Source organism: Anolis carolinensis, chromosome 2 (assembly GCF_035594765.1).
Source record: "Anolis carolinensis isolate JA03-04 chromosome 2, rAnoCar3.1.pri, whole genome shotgun sequence".
NCBI lineage: Eukaryota > Metazoa > Chordata > Lepidosauria > Squamata > Dactyloidae > Anolis > Anolis carolinensis.
In genome coordinates this window covers 229,344,899-229,364,912 of record NC_085842.1, presented here as the reverse complement: position 1 = coordinate 229,364,912, position 20,014 = coordinate 229,344,899, and the positions used below count along the sequence as shown (strand labels likewise).

At 35.9% G+C, this 20,014-nt stretch overlaps 2 protein-coding genes across 5 annotated transcripts in view; one reads left to right on the top strand and one right to left on the bottom strand.

The window, feature by feature from the left end:
* Nucleotides 1–20,014, top strand: part of ift74 (intraflagellar transport 74) — a 64,947-nt gene that overhangs the window by 7,435 nt on the left and 37,498 nt on the right. For both annotated transcript variants that reach the window (XM_062971866.1, XM_062971865.1), the window contains exons 2-8: nucleotides 1,626–1,768; nucleotides 2,456–2,591; nucleotides 2,750–2,798; nucleotides 4,938–5,036; nucleotides 5,461–5,521; nucleotides 5,755–5,814; nucleotides 7,482–7,543. In XM_062971866.1, the coding sequence (XP_062827936.1) occupies nucleotides 1,649–1,768; nucleotides 2,456–2,591; nucleotides 2,750–2,798; nucleotides 4,938–5,036; nucleotides 5,461–5,521; nucleotides 5,755–5,814; nucleotides 7,482–7,543 (587 nt within the window). In that variant the 5' untranslated portion in view covers nucleotides 1,626–1,648. The remainder of the gene's footprint in view (nucleotides 1–1,625; nucleotides 1,769–2,455; nucleotides 2,592–2,749; nucleotides 2,799–4,937; nucleotides 5,037–5,460; nucleotides 5,522–5,754; nucleotides 5,815–7,481; nucleotides 7,544–20,014) is intronic.
* Nucleotides 3,865–18,610, bottom strand: lrrc19 (leucine rich repeat containing 19). Of its 3 annotated transcripts, XM_008103458.3 has the most exons (6): nucleotides 18,440–18,539; nucleotides 17,097–17,141; nucleotides 15,131–15,223; nucleotides 12,672–13,182; nucleotides 10,806–10,997; nucleotides 8,181–9,005 (listed from the first exon to the last, which is right to left on the bottom strand). In XM_008103458.3, exons 3-6 carry the CDS (start codon nucleotides 15,212–15,214, stop codon nucleotides 8,698–8,700), a joined length of 1,095 nt encoding a protein of 364 aa, XP_008101665.1. In that variant the 5' UTR covers nucleotides 15,215–15,223; nucleotides 17,097–17,141; nucleotides 18,440–18,539; the 3' UTR covers nucleotides 8,181–8,697. The 3 variants fall into 3 exon arrangements, with proteins under 3 accessions (XP_008101667.1, XP_008101665.1, XP_062827937.1); XM_008103460.3 differs by lacking the exons at nucleotides 8,181–9,005; nucleotides 17,097–17,141 and adding an exon at nucleotides 3,865–8,141 and having other exon boundaries at nucleotides 18,440–18,548; XM_062971867.1 differs by lacking the exon at nucleotides 17,097–17,141 and having other exon boundaries at nucleotides 18,440–18,610.

The following is a 20,014-nucleotide window of genomic DNA, read 5'->3' as shown; positions in this document are numbered from 1 at the left end:
CAATATTTCTGATAATTTTTTTTGTCTGTTGGAGGCAAGTATGAATGGTGTAATTAGGCGAGATAATTAGCATGTAATGGCCTTGCAGCTTTAAAGCTTGGCTGATTCCTCCGTGAGTGAATTTTTTGTTGGGAGGTGTTAGCTGGCCCTGATTGTTTCCTGTCTGGAATTCCCTTGTTTTCAGAGTGGTGTTCTTTGCGATATTTTATGTGCTTCTATTGTCTGTGGCCCTCAGAAAACAGAGGATTTGCCAGAGTTTGGTAATGGGAATAGTTTGTTGGGAGGTGTTAGCTGGCCCTGATTGTTTCCTGTCTGGAATTCCCCTGTTTTCAGAGTGGTGTTCTTTATTTAGTGTTCTGATTTTAGAGATTGTATTGTTTTGTTTTATTATACCACAATAATTTTATATATTCTGATTTTAGTGTTTTTGAATACTTGGAGCCAAATTGTATTCATTTTCATGGTTCAGAGCAATACAACAACAACAACAACAATAATAATAGTAGTAGTACTAGTAGTAATAATGACTTTGGTAATACACACTGTTTCACTCCCTTCTCAGCTTCCTTTGTGGAAGAATCCTTTCTTGGGAGGTGTTAGCTGGCCCTGATTGTTTCCTTTGTGGAAATCCCAATTTCCCTGCTTTCAGAGTGTTGTTCTTTATTTACTGTCCTGGTTTTAGAAATTATATTGTTATATATTATTCTACCACAGTAATTATTTCATATTAGAGTAGAATCTCACTCATCCAATATTCGCTTATCCAATGTTCTGGATTATCCAACGCAGTCTGCCTTTTAGTAGTCAGTGTTTTTGTAGTCAGTGTTTTAAATTCATTGTGAGATTTTGGTGGTAAATTTGTAAATTTGTACATAGTATTACTGCGCATGGAACTACTTTTTCTATCTAATTTGTTGTATAACATGATGTTTTGGTGCTTAATTTGTGTAATGATTACGTAATTTGATGTTTAATCGGCTTTTCCTGAATCCCTTCTTATTATCGAACATATTTACTTATCCAGCGTTCTGCCGGCCTGTTTATGTTGGATAAGTGAGAGTGTACTGTATATTTATAATCTTATATTATCTGCTTAGAACTGGATTATATGAGGCCCCTTCTACACAGCTGGATAAAATGCATACTGAAGTGGATTATATGGCAGTGTGGAGTGAAGATAATCCAGTTCAAAGCAGATAATATAAGATTATAAATGGGTTAAAATCTGATAATCTGTATTTTATAGGCAGTGTGGAAGAGGCCTAAGTGAGGCCTAACTCTGCCTGTCCCCTGGGCTGAGTGGGTTGCTAGGAGACCAAGTGGGCGGAGCTTAGCCTTCTAACTGGCAGTAATTGGATAAAAATAATTATTCCTCTCCCTGTAATTAGGACTTTATTTTTCTTTTCTTTTTGTTGTATCAACCTAGAGGCATGGATGATGTGTTGTGTTGTCAAATTTCGAGGTTGGGGGGCCTTTAGTTTTATTGTTTTGTCGGTCGCCGGGATTCCATCACTCTTTTATATATATAGATAGATAAAACAATGGAGCCTACAAAAATGAAAAGTTCTACACTCAACATAGAAATATGGAATCCTGTAACAAGTTACATATATTTATTTTTTTAGAGAAAATTTGAAGAAAATTAAAAATGGCAAGCAATCACAAACCTCCTACTGCACGCCCGTCTTCAAGAGCTGCAATGGGGCTTGGAACGCGACCAACTTCATCTTCATTACGACCTCCATCTGCAGCTTTACTTGGTGGAGGAGTAAGTTAACCTCTTCACAAATCTATCTACTCTGCCTGATGACTGAAAAATATGTATTACAAATTACATATATTTCCCTCTTTTCAAAAAAGCATTGTAAAACTTAGCTTTCTTTCACCTATAATTGTCACCTTCTCCTTCCTCTTCCTCTTCTTTTTCTTCATGGAATAAATGGCATCTGACAAAACAACATACGTGAACGATAGGCTCTGCTATACACAGCTGACAGTTTTACAACAGAAACTAAAATCTGATTTGTTCATCTCTTGACAGCTGCTCTACCTATTTACCCTTTTTCCCTCTTATGTCGAATTTGGTCTTCCTTCTTTCTCAGCAATTTGAAAGCAAATCAAGCCACAAACAACTTTCAGCTTCTACACAGTTTCAAGTAGATTCACCTTTAAAAAATACTTTCTTCAAACTGCTTTTGCTTTTAAAAAATCAAAGATATCATAAAATGTGGCCCATGGTCAGCTTGAGGCCCTTTGTCCATTTGTTGACCCCTGGGAGTAGTGGTATAAAATAAAGAAGTAGTTCTCCTGAAAATCCCCAGAAACACTCTTGTAAAGCAAGACATGGCTATCAAGGTCTCGGCCTGCCAAATTATAGATACCATGTAGGAGTAGCTGGAATGTTCTCTTCTTTGGAGTTCTTACATTTGTTATTATGTTTATCTTTTTGTTGCAGATCCCTCCAGGCACCGCAAGGCCTGGTACACGGGGTGGATCCATAGGAACTGGGGTGGTTTTGTCTTCTCAAATTAAAGTTGCAGATCGTCCGGTGACACAGCAAGGACTCAGTGGAATGAAAACTGGAATCAAAGGTATTTGAAGATATGAAACCACATGTATTGGTCTACTACCACTATTTAAGACCCGTTTATATCCATTGATCTATTTTAGTTAGGACATTGGATTTAGTTTGTTACAATGCAGTGTTTCCCATCATGTATTTAACAAATTGATACCTGTTTTTTGTCAGGGCCTCAGAGACAAGTTATGGATAAATCCTATTATCTGGGCGTGCTTAGGTAAGTGTCACTGGTGTTTGTATTATCAGTACGAAAGAAAGGCAGGTTATTCAAAAAAAAAATCTGTCCTAACCCACACTCATGTTTAGTGATGCCAGGGTGTGTACTGTAGATGGGTGAGAAGTCACAGAACTCTATCCACCATCCCCTGTTTCCTAACATGTACTGTAAATACTAAAATGTAAGTTGAATTTTATTATTATTACAATAGAGCCCCGGTTAACTGAGCGTCGGTTAACTGAGGTTCTGTATTATCCAAGACGCCTCCAAGGGCGCCCCTCCCTCTCCTTCTCTTCTCGAGTTCAAGAAAGGGAGAGGGAGGAGTAAGTGCCCCGCGATCGCTGCTGCCTAGCAACACTTGTGGGGTGCTTCCCAAGGGGCAAGCCCTCATCAGGCCTTTACTGAAGAAAAGGGTTTCCCCTTCTGTTCAGTAAAGGTGCTGGACTTTGGGGAAATGAGGCACCCGTTGCAGTTGAGCAGTGGGCACCGCGTTTTCCCAATCCCTGCTGGATTGGCGCTGGGCCGGGCCTCCCTATTATCCAAGAGATCCAGCTATCCGAGACGCGGCCCGCCCGTTTAGCTCAGATAACCGGAACTCTATTATAATTATTGTTATATAATAATATATAATTTTCTCAGTTTTCTTAAAAAATAAATAAAAATAGAAAAGACAAAAACCATATTTTTATAAAACAAACTGCTACATCCAAAAAGAACTAAAATAATCACCCTAACCTAAATGATACCTACACTAATAAAGACATATTAGACAAACTTCTGCAAACTTCATTTTCACTGCCTGTTGATTTTTACTCTTTGTTTTCCCACTCTCTTTAGATAATATCATATATCTACACTTCTACTTTTATTCCCCTAATTCATAAATCTAATAACTGATGTTTGTTCTTATCGTTGCTGTAAAAAAGTGCCCAACAATTCCCAATCTTTCTTGAAGTTAGTCAGGGATTTCTTCTTAACTAGCATCATCAATTTGTTCATCTCAGACAGTTCACAAATCTTCATCAGCCATTCTTCTTGCATTGGGATAACTGATTCCTTCCATCTCTGAGCATAGACGATTTATTTATTTATTTATTTACTTGCCATATTTCTACCCTGCCCTTTTTAACCTGGGGGGGGCTCAGGGTGACTTTACATGTTGGCGCAATTCAATGCCGTAAAAAGAGACAATTGGTAAAACACATTAAAACCAAACAATTTAAACAATTAAAAACAGTTACAGCAATTATTAAAATCACATCATCCAAAGTCGTAGTCCAGGGCCATTCCAAGTTATCATTGCACGTATTTAAAGTTCATTTATTGCACTACAAATTCTCCAAAAGCTTGGTCCCAAAGCCATGTTTTAATTTTCTTCCTGAAGGCTAAAAGGGAAGAGGCTGATCGAAGGAGTTCCATAGCTGAGGGGCTACCACTGAGAAGGCCCTGTCTCGTCCTCACCAGTCACGCCTGTGACAGAGGTGGGACCGAGAGCAGGGCCTCCCCCAGTTCTTATTTCAGTTATGATATATTGCTGTAATCTTCCATGTTTTCTTTCTAGTTAATCATTCAGCAGCATCAACAAATAAAACGTGGATTCCATTATAATTTTGACCTTAACCATTTCTTTCAACATCATATACAGCTTGGGTCTAGGTTATTTGAAGGACTGTATGAGCCTGTTAGAATCCTCTGGGGAGGACCTTCTCTCTGTGCCACCACCTGCTTAAATACATTTGGTGGAACAAGGGAGAGGGCCATTTCAGTGGGTGTTTCCAGACTTTGGAACTCCCTTCCATGAGAGACCAGGATGGCCCCATCCTCAAAGACATTTGTGCGTCAGCAGACATGATGGGAACACTGTTGGGGAGGCTGTGCTGAGGGCTGGGAAGGATATTTAGTTTTAAATGCAATTTGAATTGTATGAATATTCTTATTCTATTTTAACTGTGTTTTAATTTTATATCCACATACTACTATTTATTTGTTTTTTAATTTTGTCTTAAATTGTGATTAGATTGTGTGGTTGTTATTTTTTTGTAATATTGCTGTAGAATTGTGTGATACACATTAAGCCAATTGCTTGTGTAAATATTGGAATACATATCTTATTGTGACCACCTGCTTATTTTTCAACAGAAGCAAAATAAGTGAGCTTACTACAGAAATTAACAAGCTTCAGAAAGAAAGGGACATGTATAATCAGGAGAATTCTGTCTATCTCTCCTATGAAAAAAGGTGAGTCTAGTAAAATGGTGAGCTAGAATTTATAAATGTGATAGTCTTCATTAAAATTATTGGTTTGCCACACACATTTTTGTGTACATTGTATTAAAATTTTGGTTAGCTAGCATGCAGTTTGAGTATTGGACTACCGGTAGGACCTGAAGATCCAAATCCTCTTTCAGCAATGGAAATCTACTCAATCTTGGGCAAAATGACTACTTTTTCAGCAAAAAGAGTAAGTTAGCAATAAAGAAAGGAAGTAACATTTTTTTGTAAACCTTTTTGAGTCTCAGACTGGGGGGAAAGGCAGGGTAGAAAGTAAAATCATGATTCTCCAAATAATCTTACCAAGAAAATCCTATGATGGTCACATTATATGAGAGTTGAATTGAAGGCACATAACAGAAACAACACATTTCCCTTCCTCCCTTTTTAGAGCAGAATCTTTAGCTGGTGAGATCAAAGACTTTCAGGGACAACTTGCAGACTACAATATGGTATGTTTTTGTTTTATAGATGGTTTTTTATATATTGATTGAATGCTTCAAAAATACTGACTTCAGATTTGCATCACATAGATTTTTAAAAATCAGTTTTTGCTCATTGCTTCCTTAATCCATTTCTAACATGCACACATTTGAGGCTCTATAAGTGTTTTGTAGCAATCGTTTATGTCATTATATAATTATACTGTTATGCAACAATTAATTAGATTTCTGTTTTGTTTTAGCTGGTGGATAAACTTAACACCAATACCGATATGGAAGAAGTAATGAGTGACTATAATTTGGTAAGTGTTAAGATTACTGTTTTACCCTACTGATGACTAGAGCATTTGCATGATTCCTACTTGAAATTTCCATTGATGGTGTTTAAACTCTATAGAAGAGGACTGTTTGGCCCAGGATACAATGTTATTCATTGATTGAACTACTCTTTCAATGGAGCTGGATGAGCCCCCAATGGGTTAAAAACCCTTGTGCCGGCAAGACTGCTGTCTTGAAGGTTGCCGCTTCAAATCCAGGGAAAGCACGGATGAACTCCCTCTGTCAGCTCCAGGTCCCCATGCGGGGACATGAGAGAAGCCTCCCACAAGGATGGTAAAACATTAAAAACATTTGGGCATCCCCTGGACAACATTCTTGCAGATGGCCAATTATCTCACACCAGAAGCAACTTGCAGTTTCTCAAGTCGCTCCTGACATGAAAAAAATGGAGCTGGAAAGGGAGAATTCCCTCTGCAGTCCTATGTGTATCCCCCAAACCTGCTCTACAGGACTGGAAAATCTCTCAGAGATTTTCTGATAACATAGAGGGCTGCATTGGGAAGGAGGGAGGAGGAGGAAGCTCCAACACATTATTGGTCTGGCATTTGCACTGATCGATTTAAACTTGTAGTTAATTCTCAAAAATGTGAACCTGCTTTCCCCTTTAGATGGAACAGTTGTCTAAAATACCATTTTGAAAATGGCATCCTATAAATCCTTTCAAGGAAATGTGAAATTCTCCAAATATTACAAATGTTGGATAACAACCCAAAGGAAGTGCAATATTTATTTCTCCCCAAATGGCAATGAAAAGTGATACAAAAATGAAATATTTTATCATTGAAGCAAACATTGGATAGAAAGATTCCTCTGATGCATTGTGAAATATATGAATTCACTTAATTCAGCATTGAACTACATCTCTCGCAACCTGTTTTCCCCACTCAGCTGTAGAAACCTACTGTGTGACCTTGGATGAGTCACATGCTCTGAGACCCAGAAAATCTTGTGATTTGTTTAGCTTAGAGTTTTCATAAATTAGAAAGGCCTTAAAAGCACACAACAAAAAGTTTGAGGTTTTATGAACCCAGGAACAGACTACTCTACACATATTCTTAGGTGAATAGCATATCATATAGAGCAGGCATAGGCAAACTTCAGACCTCCCGGTGTTTTGGACTTCAACTCCCACAAATCCTAACAGCTGATAGGCTAGAGTATTTTGTTTCAAACAAGAGTTGGGACATATTTAAAATAGCTCCATTGAAATCAGAGGGGCTCACGTACATCGTATTTGGTTTAAATATCATTAACTTCAGTGGACTTAATGCAAGTACTGGGTTTATTTTTTGTTTTAATTTATTTTATTGTAAGCTTTCCCCAAAACCTGTCAGGGGCATGGTATAAATAAAGGTTTGCAGAGATCTGTTACTTCATTTAATAAAGAAGTTTCTGTTGTTTGCATGCACAACTTACTTACTATACCAGCCATTCCATCAAGTCATATTTGAAATTGCCCCAATTTCTGGTTTATATTCATTTATCACAGTCTGGTTCATAGCTTATAAGCTGTAATAATAAATATAGTAGAATAAAAGAAATGAAAACAGAAATGGCAACCATTGCATTGGCACTAGAAATATGTCTGTTATTAGGATGAAGTTACTGATGGCTTTTGTCATTTTAATAGCTGAAAGCACAAAATGATCGTGAAGCCCAAGGAATCGACATTATATTTACAGAAAGACAAAAGTAAGTAACTGAATGAAACATTTCAAAACTGTAGACTTCATAGCAGTGTTTCCTATGTTGTTATAGTATTGCTTCCTGGTCCTTGTTTATATTTGTTCTGAGGAACCTGATGGCATATGTGTCCCTTCAAGCTTTAGATTTTTTTAACAATAGTTAACACTAGAAATACTACAGCTATTATGAAGCAGCACTTATTTCAATGTCCACTTGTCTTTCTAACATTAAAAATATCTCCTGATCTTAGAGATGTATAAGAGAAGGATAAAGAGCAAGACAGTGGTTTCTATGACATCAAAGTGCAGAACATTAAAATCCTGATAAATTGAATAAGAATATGCTTTTTGCAATTCATTATGCATCTTTTATTTTCAATATTTTAGATTAACCTAATCTGTTATGAGATAAATGCTGTTAATGTTAATTTCAGGCACAGTTGCTACTTTCGCAACTGCATTAATTCCAAAAGTGAATTTTATATGTATGTATCCATTGATTCAAAATCCAATTACACTTTAAAATGTACCTGTTCCAACTTTCATACAAATTCAATCTAAGAACAAACTTCCAGTATCTGTCTTGTTCGTAACTTTGGCACTGCCTGTAATAAAAGCCAAAAAAAAAAAAAAACAGTTATGCCTCCTTTAGAGCTTATTTATTTATTATAAGGAGACACATTTTGCAGACAAATATGAACTTTTTAATATTGTGTTTTTACAGTATGACAAAAACAAAATTATTTTTAAAAAACTTGAAAAAGTTAAATATTGTTCTCTGGTCAGATCTGGGAAATTTCATTTCTCCATCACTGTTAGTAACTTTTGAAGCTTGTAAAGCAAACATATTTAAAGACTTGCATAATGTGATTTGCTGTGCACAATGAACACTTATTTTTCCTGCTGAAATACAAAAGGATGTTTTTCTACTCAAAGAAAATGCATTAATTTGTATAGCAAAAGCTACATGCTCCACCAACATGGTACTGAGTAGTTGTTTTTCTTCACAAGGAAACCATACACCAGCATTTAATATCTATTTCTTGATTAAAAACAAGCAGGGGTAAATTAGTTTTAGCTCTATAGTTTATAGAACTCCCAACTACAATAGCGCTCTGCTTATCTTTCATGACAGAGGAGTGAGGTTCATATTTATAATATTCATGAATCAATGTATTTGTCTTCAATATATTCATCATCTTCGGGAACAAATGTGTGAAATTGCTCATAAACTACTACAGATTCTTGTTCATTGACATCTGGCATCTGTGGGAGTGTAGAAATATGAGACGTGAATGTTTCTTCAAACATCTCGGGTTCATCCTCATCCAGTCGGCTGTGATTATAGCTAATCAAATATCGGTACCATGCTGGAGACTTGATGACAATAACTATCAATAACGTTGTGCCAACAATGAATACTAGGACACCCATCAAAAAGGTCCAGCTTTTCCCAGGAGGCTTAAAATCTGTATGTTAAAATAAATAAAAAACAGTTTAATAATCTTTGACTATTTCCCCCTCACCTCTGCAAAGTGTGCTGACTTTGAAGGGCATTCATTGATGTCTTGGCTCAGGGTCCATCTACACTGTTGAATTAATGCAGTTAGATGCCACTTTAACTGCCTTGGCCCAGTGCTATGAAATCCTACGTACGAGTAGAATTTCATTTCTTTTCTCCTTTGTCCCGTAGGAAATACCAATTTTAGTATATTTGCCTACTAATATTTTCAAATCAGAGCTTAGGTTCAACACTGCACATATTATAAATAATATTGACAAGGATGCATGTTTATAATTCCTCAAATTCAGTGAGATCCTGGATGAATTTCATGAAGTGAGGCTCTTCTGAGATTATAGCAGAAATATGTTTAAGAGATCAATCTGAATTTCCAAGCAACCAAAATCTCAGTATTAACTTGGGTAGTCTGAAGTTTGAAAATATGTGTATTTACAGTATACACTCTATACAGTGTCTTGCATTATAGAATTCCCAATGATGGGCTATTCTCAGAGAGGTTTTTTTTATAGTTTTTGCAAAGTACATAATAATTTTGATAGATCACATGTTTTAAAATCCAGATCAAACATTATGTTGATAATATATCTCAGGCTATGATACTTTCAGCATTTAAATGACTATGTGAGAGTATACAGTCAGCCTTGTTTAGTAGCAGGATGGAGGACTTCAAATATATACTGGGTGCTGTATGCTATATTTCAGGGGAATGAACTGACAAAACCTAAGAAAACTATGAAATTCACGGGGTCACTATAAGTTGACGGGAGTGGCCTCCTAGCAACTATCATATAAGTGTTTTAACTGTTTAAGTGCCTTTAAATGCTTTATGGGTTTTTTTCTTATTGTGTATGGTATTATTGGCATTGAATTTTGCCTTACGTGGAGTCGGTATAATTTTTCCCTCTATATCTTATATTTTGCACTATGCTCAGACTCAGATGACGATATGTTTATGTTTTATACTGTTTATACTGTTTATATGGTTTTATGTTTATATTGGTTTTAATTAATGATTGTTTTAATGTATGTTGATATTGGGCTTGTCCCCATGTGAGCTGCCCCGAGTCCCCCTGGGGGAGATGGGAGCGGGATATAAAAATAAAATTATTATTGTTATTATTATTATTATTATTATTCCCAGTTTAAGCCACCTTGAGTCCCCTCGAGTGAGAAAGGCGGGGTAGAAATGTTGTAAATAAATAAAAAAGATTCCAAATTCTTCCTTCAGAAGTAATTTTTCCAAAAAAGTTGTAAATTTTACTTTCGATCTTTTTGAAAGAAATATTTCCTTAAATACCTCTTTCTTTTGAATAAATGTTATGTAAACATAAACAGTTAACATTTCTTCAAAACCTATGCTATTACACTCTAACACAATTTTTGTTCCTATGTTATAAATGTAATTTTCTAATTGGTTATATCATTAAAAATGGGAAAAGTTTATTAAAATGCAAAAACTTGTTTTCTGCGGGACATCCTGCAGCAAGCACATTTTGCTCTAATTTTTCAATGAATATTTCATAGAGTATCAACTAATTCAACCTAGTTTGTGGCAGCCTCAAAAATGTAGTTTTTGGATTATAACAACTACTTTTAAAGTAAGTACCGCATAATTAAACAGGAAATAACACTTTCAAACCTGGAACAGAAATCGTTTCAAATTTTGTTGCATAGTGTTATTTCTCAGAATCATGGCTCCAGTCACAAAATACATGAGCAGTTAAGAGCATCTTAAACTCAAATGTACCTGAAGATAATGACTTTTTATCGGTACCATTATATGCAGCCAATTCAGTATTATTGCTTGAAACAATAGAAGCAGAAGATATGGAAGTTGCTTCGGTTATCTCTCTTTTCTGGCAGTTTGGTAGAAATGCGCTTTTGATAGGATTATTTTTCAAACTCTTTGGGGAAGAGCACACGGTATTGTTCTCATTTTCTGTAAATATAAAGAAATTGAAAAGCAATTTCAAACATTACTAAAGTGTCTGTCGTATACAGTTAAACACAATGAACCTGGTGTGTACACATAGTTAGAATTGTTGTAATAATTTGTATGACACCAAACAGCACAATAATGGCCAGGGACTCAAAAGATCAGTCTTGCGTTGTATATAATTTACTCTAAAGTGGTTTCTGTTTTAAATATAATTTTGCTGAGCAAAACAGAAACTAGTAGAAAAAGAATCTATCATTTAGTCTAGTTATAATGGCATAGTTCTGAATAATCTAAGGATAAGAGAAGAAAACACGTTTTGATAATCCTCTTCAGAGAAAGCCAATAAATTAAGTCAATTTGTTTGTCTCTGCTCATATTTATACATACTGTTTTTGAGAACATTAAGCATGGTCAGCACCAGCTGTCATAGCTTCAATAGAAGTAATCTTCTGTTTTAACTGCCACTTTCAATATATATTAAATGTTTTTCACAGGCTAATAGTATTATCTTGGAGCTGGTTCAATAAACTGTTAAATCAAAATTAGGTTTCCTGCTATATTGCCAGTTATTACTTTGAACTAGTTATCAGTATCAGCAATATTATCAAACATACCTTACCAAAGTATTTGTCTCTTTAACCAAAATCTTAGCTTATAGTCTTAAATTTGTATACTTCGGAGAGAGCGCTAATGAACTCAATGGAGTAAATCTCTGTACACAAAACTAGACTAGTTTTATAGAAAAATAATATCCTGGGCATATTTCTGGTTTATAGTTTAGCCCGTTTTTAAAATCACGTCAAATCCATTGCACCAATAGGTATTTTTTTAAACAGACTGGGCTGTATGCTAAACTATAATTTAGCACTTGGATGTGAATCATATAGGGTGCATCTACACTAAAGAATTAAGATCTTGGAAAACTATGACCACCATGATTGCACAGCATTGAACGAAGGCAGTTAAGTGGTGTTAAACTGCATGAATTATACAGTTGTAGATGCGCCCATAGTCTTTCAGATGTTGCCAGACTGAGAAAGCATCATAATTTACAACTAAAGTCCAGTAGTGTTGAGTAGGACATGTTTTCACCTCTGATTTATGCATTATCTGAAACAAGCTTGAGCAAGACTTTAGGCCAGTGGTTCTCAACCTGTGGGCCCCCAAGTGTTTTGGCCTAGAACTCCCAGGAATCCCAGCCAGTTTGCCAGCTGTTAGGATTTCTGAAAGTTGAAGGGCAAAACATCTGGGGGCCTACAGGTTGAGAACCACTGCTTTAGGCTCATGTGCTCTCCTCCTACATTGCTGGCTGAATGATTCTTGATAGTGTTTAAAGGTGTATGAGGTTTTTTTAAAAAGCTTGTTATGATTTGTATAATTCACTGATCCATATTAAAATAAGTTGGTTAGTTAAAAACAAGCCACTTTTGTTGCTGGTTGAAGCTGACGTGTTTAGAAGAGATTACGTTGTATTGCATATGAATTTGCTCACTCTTATATTTTTCATGTTTTTTATTGATAACACTTCTTGGATTTTGACTACTGATATCAAATTGAGAAAATTGAAAATTTCTACAGTTGGATGCCACTGAAGTCTATGCAATACCCTACAAATTGAAATCAAGTGTACATTAAAAAGTAAATTCAAAGTCCTAGACATTTGTTAACACTTACCCATAGTTGCATTGGTGTTATTCAGCCAATTCTGAAATCTGAAGAGGTCACATGAACAACTCCATGGGTTTGCACTTAATGCAATCCTGTTTAAACTAAGTGGTATTTTAATATCCAAATAGGCCAGGTAGTTATTTTGTAGATTCAAGATCTTCAAGCTCCCTAGTAATGCAAAAGTATTAGGCTCAATTTGTTCAATTTTATTATTCTGAAGATACAATGCTGTTAGTTTGTTTAAACCAGAAAATGCTGCTTGCTCTACTATTGCAATAGAATTATTACTGAGATCCAGAATTGCTAGTTTTGAAAGCCCATCAAAGCTGCAATTACGTAGAACAGCAATGGTGTTATTGCTCAAGTATAGTTCTATGGTATCAATATGCTTGTGAAGGAATGTTATTTCATTCTTATTTAGAGTAATGTTTCTATAATTGAGATGTAATACAGATATGTTTTTGTTTTGATCAGAAGGGAGAGAGAAATTAGATTTTGCAGATTTCATGCTCTTGACCTGTGAAAGGAAGAGGAAGAAGATAATTATGAAAATAGAATAGAAAATCAGGGATGCATCTCCTGTAATTACAGATTGTCATGAAAACCTTTACTAAAAATACAGATTTAATTGGAAGAATCCAGTGAAACTGAAACTGTTCCTGTGACTGAAACTGAGGCTTCTTCCACACAGCTGAATAAAATCCCACATTATCTGCCTTGAACTGGAATATATGGCAACGTGGACTTAGATAACCCAGTTCAAAGCAGATATTGTGGGATTTTCTGCCTTGATATTCTGGGATATAGGGCTGTGTGGAAGGGCCCTGCGAAAGAAGTGACCCGTTCCCCCTTCACGCAAGCACACACATTTGTGCTATTTGAACTTGACTGAGAAGGTTTCACTTGGATAATGTAAGCGTTAGATCAATGCTTGTGTTCAATACCCTGGTATTTAAAAAGAAACAAAAGTGGCTTACAACACAAAATGAGATTATATTATATGCCCAGGTGTGAGATGACACCGCATATAAAACCACACCAGGCATGGATATAGGGGCAGTCTGGAAGGGGCCTAAGACCAATGCCAACCACCTCTCAAAGTTGGTACAAATTAGGCAATATAACATGAAATACAATGATACATGGGGAAGGTAGGTGGGGCAAACTACCCGAGCCTGTTCTGACATCTAGCTAAATACCTAGCTACCCAACCAGAATTGGGAACCCCAGCCAGCCAGGTGCGGAGTACCTACTAGCCAAGTAACTGGCAGCATGCGGCTGGCAGCCCATTCGCTGTTTCACAGTCCTATCTGTGCTGCCAGGCAAGTCATGGGCAGGGAAGGGGAAGACCCTCCACAGTGCTTCACCCTCAGCCCCCGAGATATAACCTTGTCAGCCTGGTAACTGGCTGGTTGGTTTTATGGTTAATATTTTAGAGCCTTTTAAAAGATTAATCTATGAAAGAAGTTGAGGCTGAAGAGATCATTGAGGTTGCAGGAAAATAAACTTGCTACTCTTCTTTAAAATTTTGAGCTCATGTGACAAATACAAGCTTCTGGATTATCCAAGCCATTTTTGTAGTCAATATATCGTGATATTTTGGTGCTAAATTCGTAAATACAATAATTACAACATAACATTACTGCGTATTGAACTACTTTTTCTGTCCAATTTGTTGTATAACATGATGTTTTGGTGATTAATTTGTAAAATCATAACTTAATTTGATGTTTAATAGGCTTTTCCTTAATCCCTCCTTATTATCCAAGATATTCGCTTATCCAAGCTTCTGCTGGTCCGTTTAGCTTGGATAAGTGAGACTCTACTGTACTGTTAAACTCAACTATAAGGAACTCTAACCTTACACATGTACGTATAATGCAAGGTAGAAGTTGTATTCAGTTCCTACCATAATTACAAAATAATTATTTAATGGTACTAAAGGGAGAAGAACGTCTAAAACAATTATTTTACCAGGATTACAGTCATAATATAAAGCTTGCTTGGATGCCACACTTCATTGTTTAATTATTCTGGTTTTGACTTCTTTAATGACATATATCCCTTCCTAAGCTGCCTTGAGTCCCCTTCGGGATAGAGAAAGGCAGGATAGAAATAAGGCAAAAAAGGGGGAATGTGTGATAAACTGTCTCTTAATTTGCAGACTAATTTGTGCTCACATTCTATGTTGATGGTCACTAGTGAGGCTTCCTTGATATACTTTTGTGTCGTGTTTAATTTTGTCCATCTGCTAAAATAATAAATAATAAAAACTATATTTATATTCTACCCTCCCCAGGGAGACTCAATGCATCAGTGGTACAGTTTATTCCAGCTCCATACACTTTGCCTTTTTTTTTTTTTTGCAAAGAGTTAAGATCAGTTTGGCATACATGCAAGGGAGAGGGGAGTGGAAGCACTAACTGTGAAAGCCAAAGGCTACATACTATATGACATAAACTTACCGTTGGAGAAATATTTTGGTTTTCAGTAACAACTGAATGTACAAAAAGAGTTGTGTTCAGTATCAAGAGCCAAGGAAGCTTCATGTTTGAAATCTGTCAATTTGGAATATTAGATACAGGTTTTCAGTTGAATATTAGCAGACATTCAGAGTCAGTATGATAATAAATAGGTAGTCAAAGCTATTGTTTGTCTATGGTTTTGTCTGGGTCATATTGTAGTCTTAAAGGGTATCAGAGTTTGATTGCAATATCAAATGAATCAACAGTTTAATTGTTTTCAATAAATACAATAAATAAAATCTGAATTATGTATAGTTCATGCTGCAAAGACACCTCAGAATACCATCTTGTCATTATACGGGCATCTTGTGCATATACAAAAGATAATGTCACCTTGTGTTCTGAGACTTTAAAAGTTGCAGGGGCACAATCTTAAGTAATGCTTTTATTCACAAAAGAGATCACATTGATATACTTTGGTCAGCTCCCATTTTCACATTGCAAAATCTTCCTGAAATTTTAAAAGAATTTAAAAGTTTGATTCTTTAGCCTAAGATTAACTGGAAAAAAACTGGCATCTAAAACAGATTTTAAAACTTCACTATTTAGCTGAGCCTGGCATGTACACATCTTTTGATGTCAGTTTAAACCTGGACAGTGGAGCCATCATTTTTAAGCGTGAAAACATGCATTTTCCCTATTTCCTTATATAATGAATTATTTATATAAGGTAGTCATCCCTGAGAAGTACTAATGGCTGCATACTGTGGTATTTCGGAGGAGATATGATTGCCCATACTTCATGGTTTGAACTAATTAATGCATGTCTTGCAGGTACTATCACAACCGAGTTCTAAAGATGTTTGTTCAGAAGTTATTTCCATTGAGGAACATACTTAAGGATGTAATGCTAGTGTGCGGTATAGGAAAACAGATTTAAAATAGATAATTTATTGCAAAAGAGAGAACCACAGAAGAGTCATCTCAGAGATCCAATAATTAATGAATATACTGCAAAATATAAGTAGTGTTGTTATTTAATGTAACACTCTGGTACTGCAAATCATCAAAACAACTCGAGTGAAATCGTACTGTTGCAGCAAATGGCCGACAAATTGACTAATGTGTCGTGACTCTCTAGTCCAGGGTAATTTTGATACTTCTCATACAGGATTACTACCTCCAGTAGGATAACAATCAATCACATTGGAAGAATGTAATCCTTTCCAAGTCATTTCCTTATACTCTGCATTCTGTGAAAATAAATTCCATTGAAACAGCCAAAACATTCAGGATTGTGCTTATAACATGCTCATAAAAATCTTAGGCTTACAGAAGTCTACAAATTCTCTAAGCAAGCTGTGCCATTTGTTAACTGCTCTTACTTTAAAAACTTAAATCTTTCTAATTTAAAGCAATTCTATCTTGCCACGCCACTCTTGTACACTGGCCTCAAATTGTGATGCAGATCTGCTTGGGAAGTGTAACATTGTTATGGACTTCCCTTGTTACTGGATTCTGACTCAAGAGAAAATGTACTGAATTTGTCCTCAACAACCTGCCGGTTGTCCAAAACCCATTTCACCCCCAGAAGCCATATCCTTCCAGAACACGGCAAAATAAAAAGAGCACCCAAAATAATGGCCCTTTCTAATTTTGTGAAGCATCCCAAAATAAATGCATACTGCACTGGAATATGCTCCCATCCAAGGTGAGCCAGATGTTCCTTTGTACTACCTATATCGTGGATCTCTCTCTGGTTTTACACTGGAATGGATATAAGCTAAAGGCACAAAACCCATGCTTTGTGCAAATTTTCTTGTTTTCTATTAATTCTGCTGAGCTTCTATGTCTTACATAGACTCATAGAATCTTAGAATTAGAAAGGACAATAGAACCATCTATTTCAATCCACTATCATTCAGAAATGCAATGGTACGATACTTGTAAAACATTCAAATCTAACCTCTGTTTAAAGACTTCAGCACCACCTGCCAATGCAGTCCATCCGCTGTTGAACAAATCTTACGGTAAATAAGTTGTGCCTAATGTTTAGGTGAAATTATTTTGCTTCTAATATCAAATATAGTCACAGCAAATGTTTCCTTTTCTTTCCATTACATTCTTCCCTCCCTCCCTCCCTCCCTCCCTCCCTCCCTCCCTCCCTCCCTCCCTTCCTTCCTTCCTTCCTTCCTTCCTTCTTTCCGGGAGTATTTCTTAACCTTCAGCGGTCAAAGAACAGGCTCTTATACATGATTGAAAATATTGTTTTCTGCTCCAGAAGCAAAAAGAGGTAGCCACCATTTCATTTGTGTTGTGGACTTTTAATGCACAATTTGTTGGACATTGAACAAAATGCTGGACTAGACTGGCTTTGATCTCATCCAACATGACTTCCTATGTTCTTGTGCCTCATTATAATAATAAGGTTAATATGGTCCTGCTTTATTGAGAAAATTTAATAAATCTTAATAGGCATAAAAGTAAAAATGTGTAACAAGTGTACATTGATGACAGACAAAACCCAGGTTTCTGTAGGATTATTCTTAAAACATCTTACATTTTTTGTTTTGTTCATAAATACTTTGAAAAATCAAGTAAAAATTCTTCGGTTTCAGATTTTCTTCTATTATTTAAGAATGGTTCAAAAGTCCATTTATTGTAAAACCATAAAATACGCCATTTTTCAAAAATCAAAATATGTCACTCACAAGGTAGGAAATGGCTCCACAGATTTCCCAAATTTTGTTAAAGTCTATAAGGATCGGAATTTTGTTTCTACAGTAGAGTCTCACTTATCCAACATAAACGGGCCGGCAGAACATTGGATAAGCGAAAATGTTGGATAATAAGGAGAGATTAAGGAAAAGCCTATTCAACATCAAATTATGTTATAATTTTACAAATTAAGCACCAAAACATCATGCTTTACAACAAATGGATAGAAAAAGCAGTTCAGTACATGATAACATTATGTAATAATTACTGTATTTATGAATTTAGCACCAAAATGTCGCAATTTATTGAAAAATTGACTACAAAAACATCGACTACTAAAAGGCAAACTGCCTTGGATAATACAAAACCTTGGATAAGCGGAGCTTGGATAAGCAAGACTCTACTGTACTTCCAACCAGAGTAGATCCATTGAATCACTGGGACTTACCAAAGTGCTAACTCATTATTTAAAAATTGTTTCACCATCTCTACTTTATTCTGGGCTAGCCAGCAGGATTCAAGCCTATTTGATCTAATTTAAATATAACTGGATTATGAAACAAGGTATCATCAGTTTACAAAATTTCTTACCTCAATTTTCCTCTAGAAGATCAAATCCTTATTTGTGAGTTTCCTGTGGAAAATAAAGGGATTAAAAATGTGCTGCGGGTTTCCTTGTTTTTTACCCTTTGTACCCAATTACCCATCAGGTGGTTTAAAATAAGAAGTGCATGATGGCTTTAGCAAAAGATTGACTAGACTGGGTAATATGCTATGACTGTCTATAATTTAATAGGCTTTCAGCCAATCAGACAGAATCAGGTCCTTTCCATGAAACAAAGTTGAGATTGGGTGTGGGTAGTGAGCATAGTAAACTACTCTTAAAGTTTCCATTAAAGCAGAATGTATAATGGATATAAGTTGCTAAGGTACAGTTATGCCAACAAAGTTACCAATGCCAATAAAAAACATCAGCCTCATCACAATAGGTATAGTCTATAAAACTTGACATACCTGCATAAGATAGAATGAATAGGCTTGACTTTTGATCAAAGTTCAGGGGAAAATGTTTCAGCAACTACCAACTGTGGACAGACTAGATCACGAGGGTGTGACCTGTATAAGGAAATGCTGTTATTTTGGCACCAGAATGTTTCCCCTTTCAATGTTCTGCAGTGCTTTACCATTTTAAGCTACCTACTATTTCTACTATTTCTCAGAGGCTTCTTCAAAACAAAAAACATATAAAGTGTCTTCTGGTATTTAGGATGTTAGTTCGAATCACACCAGTTATCCAGTTCCCACCTTTGCTTTAGTAATTTTGTGCAAACATGTGTCTTGCTGAATGCAGAGTACAAAATAAATGGCAAAGGCTTAGCATGTGAATATTATATGTATATGGCTTTCATTCTGAATATATATTTTTATCTACATTCAATTCGTCCCATGAATAGGTCTTTTGGGGATCAAAGTATGCTCTAATGTCATACTGGGGATTTATTTTTTTTTACATTCAGTTCATTATTCCACCGTATATACTCATGTATAACTCTCAAAATTTTTGTCTAAAAAGCAACACAAAAACTCTGGGTCAACATATCCATGGATCATTATGACTACTGTATCTTAACTTTTATCAAAAAAAGGAACCCTTTTTGGAGGGTTCTGAATGGAGTGGTGAAAGACAAGTCCTGGGAAAACCTATTAGAAACACTGTCCTTCTCTAATCTCTCCATCATGGTGCTGCTTCTGGCCGTTTTGAATGCCTGAATGGGCAAAATGGCCCTCAAGTTATTCCTGGGTCATATCAAAATGCATAATTTTGGTCCCCAAACCTGGCTTCAATTTCTACAAGAGGTATACGTAAATGGGTGTATGCAGTACATTGGTGACGGGACATCGCTGTACCTGCTATAAACTTGGCCAAATTGTGTTTGCTATTTTAGTTTTAACATGTGGTTTTTAATGTGCTGTCACCCCCATTTTGTATGTTCTATTTATAATTGATAGTTGCAATTTTAAGAAGTACAGTGGGCCTTTGGTATCCTCTGGGATTTGATTCAAGGCTTCCCTGAATCCCAAAATCTGTAGATGCTCAACTCTTATAATATACAATAGTGTAGTAAAGTAGTGTCCCTTATATAAAATGGAAAAATCAAGGTTTGC

Coding starts and splice junctions, on each gene's coding strand:
- lrrc19 (XM_062971867.1), bottom strand. CDS start 15,214: ATGAAGCTTCCTTGGCTCTTGATACTGAACACAACTCTTTTTGTACAT. Junction 10,998..12,671: donor TAACACCAATGCAACTATGG/GTAAGTGTTAAC, acceptor TTATATTTACAG/AAAATGAGAACAATACCGTG. Junction 9,006..10,805: donor TAAAAAGTCATTATCTTCAG/GTACATTTGAGT, acceptor TTTAACATACAG/ATTTTAAGCCTCCTGGGAAA.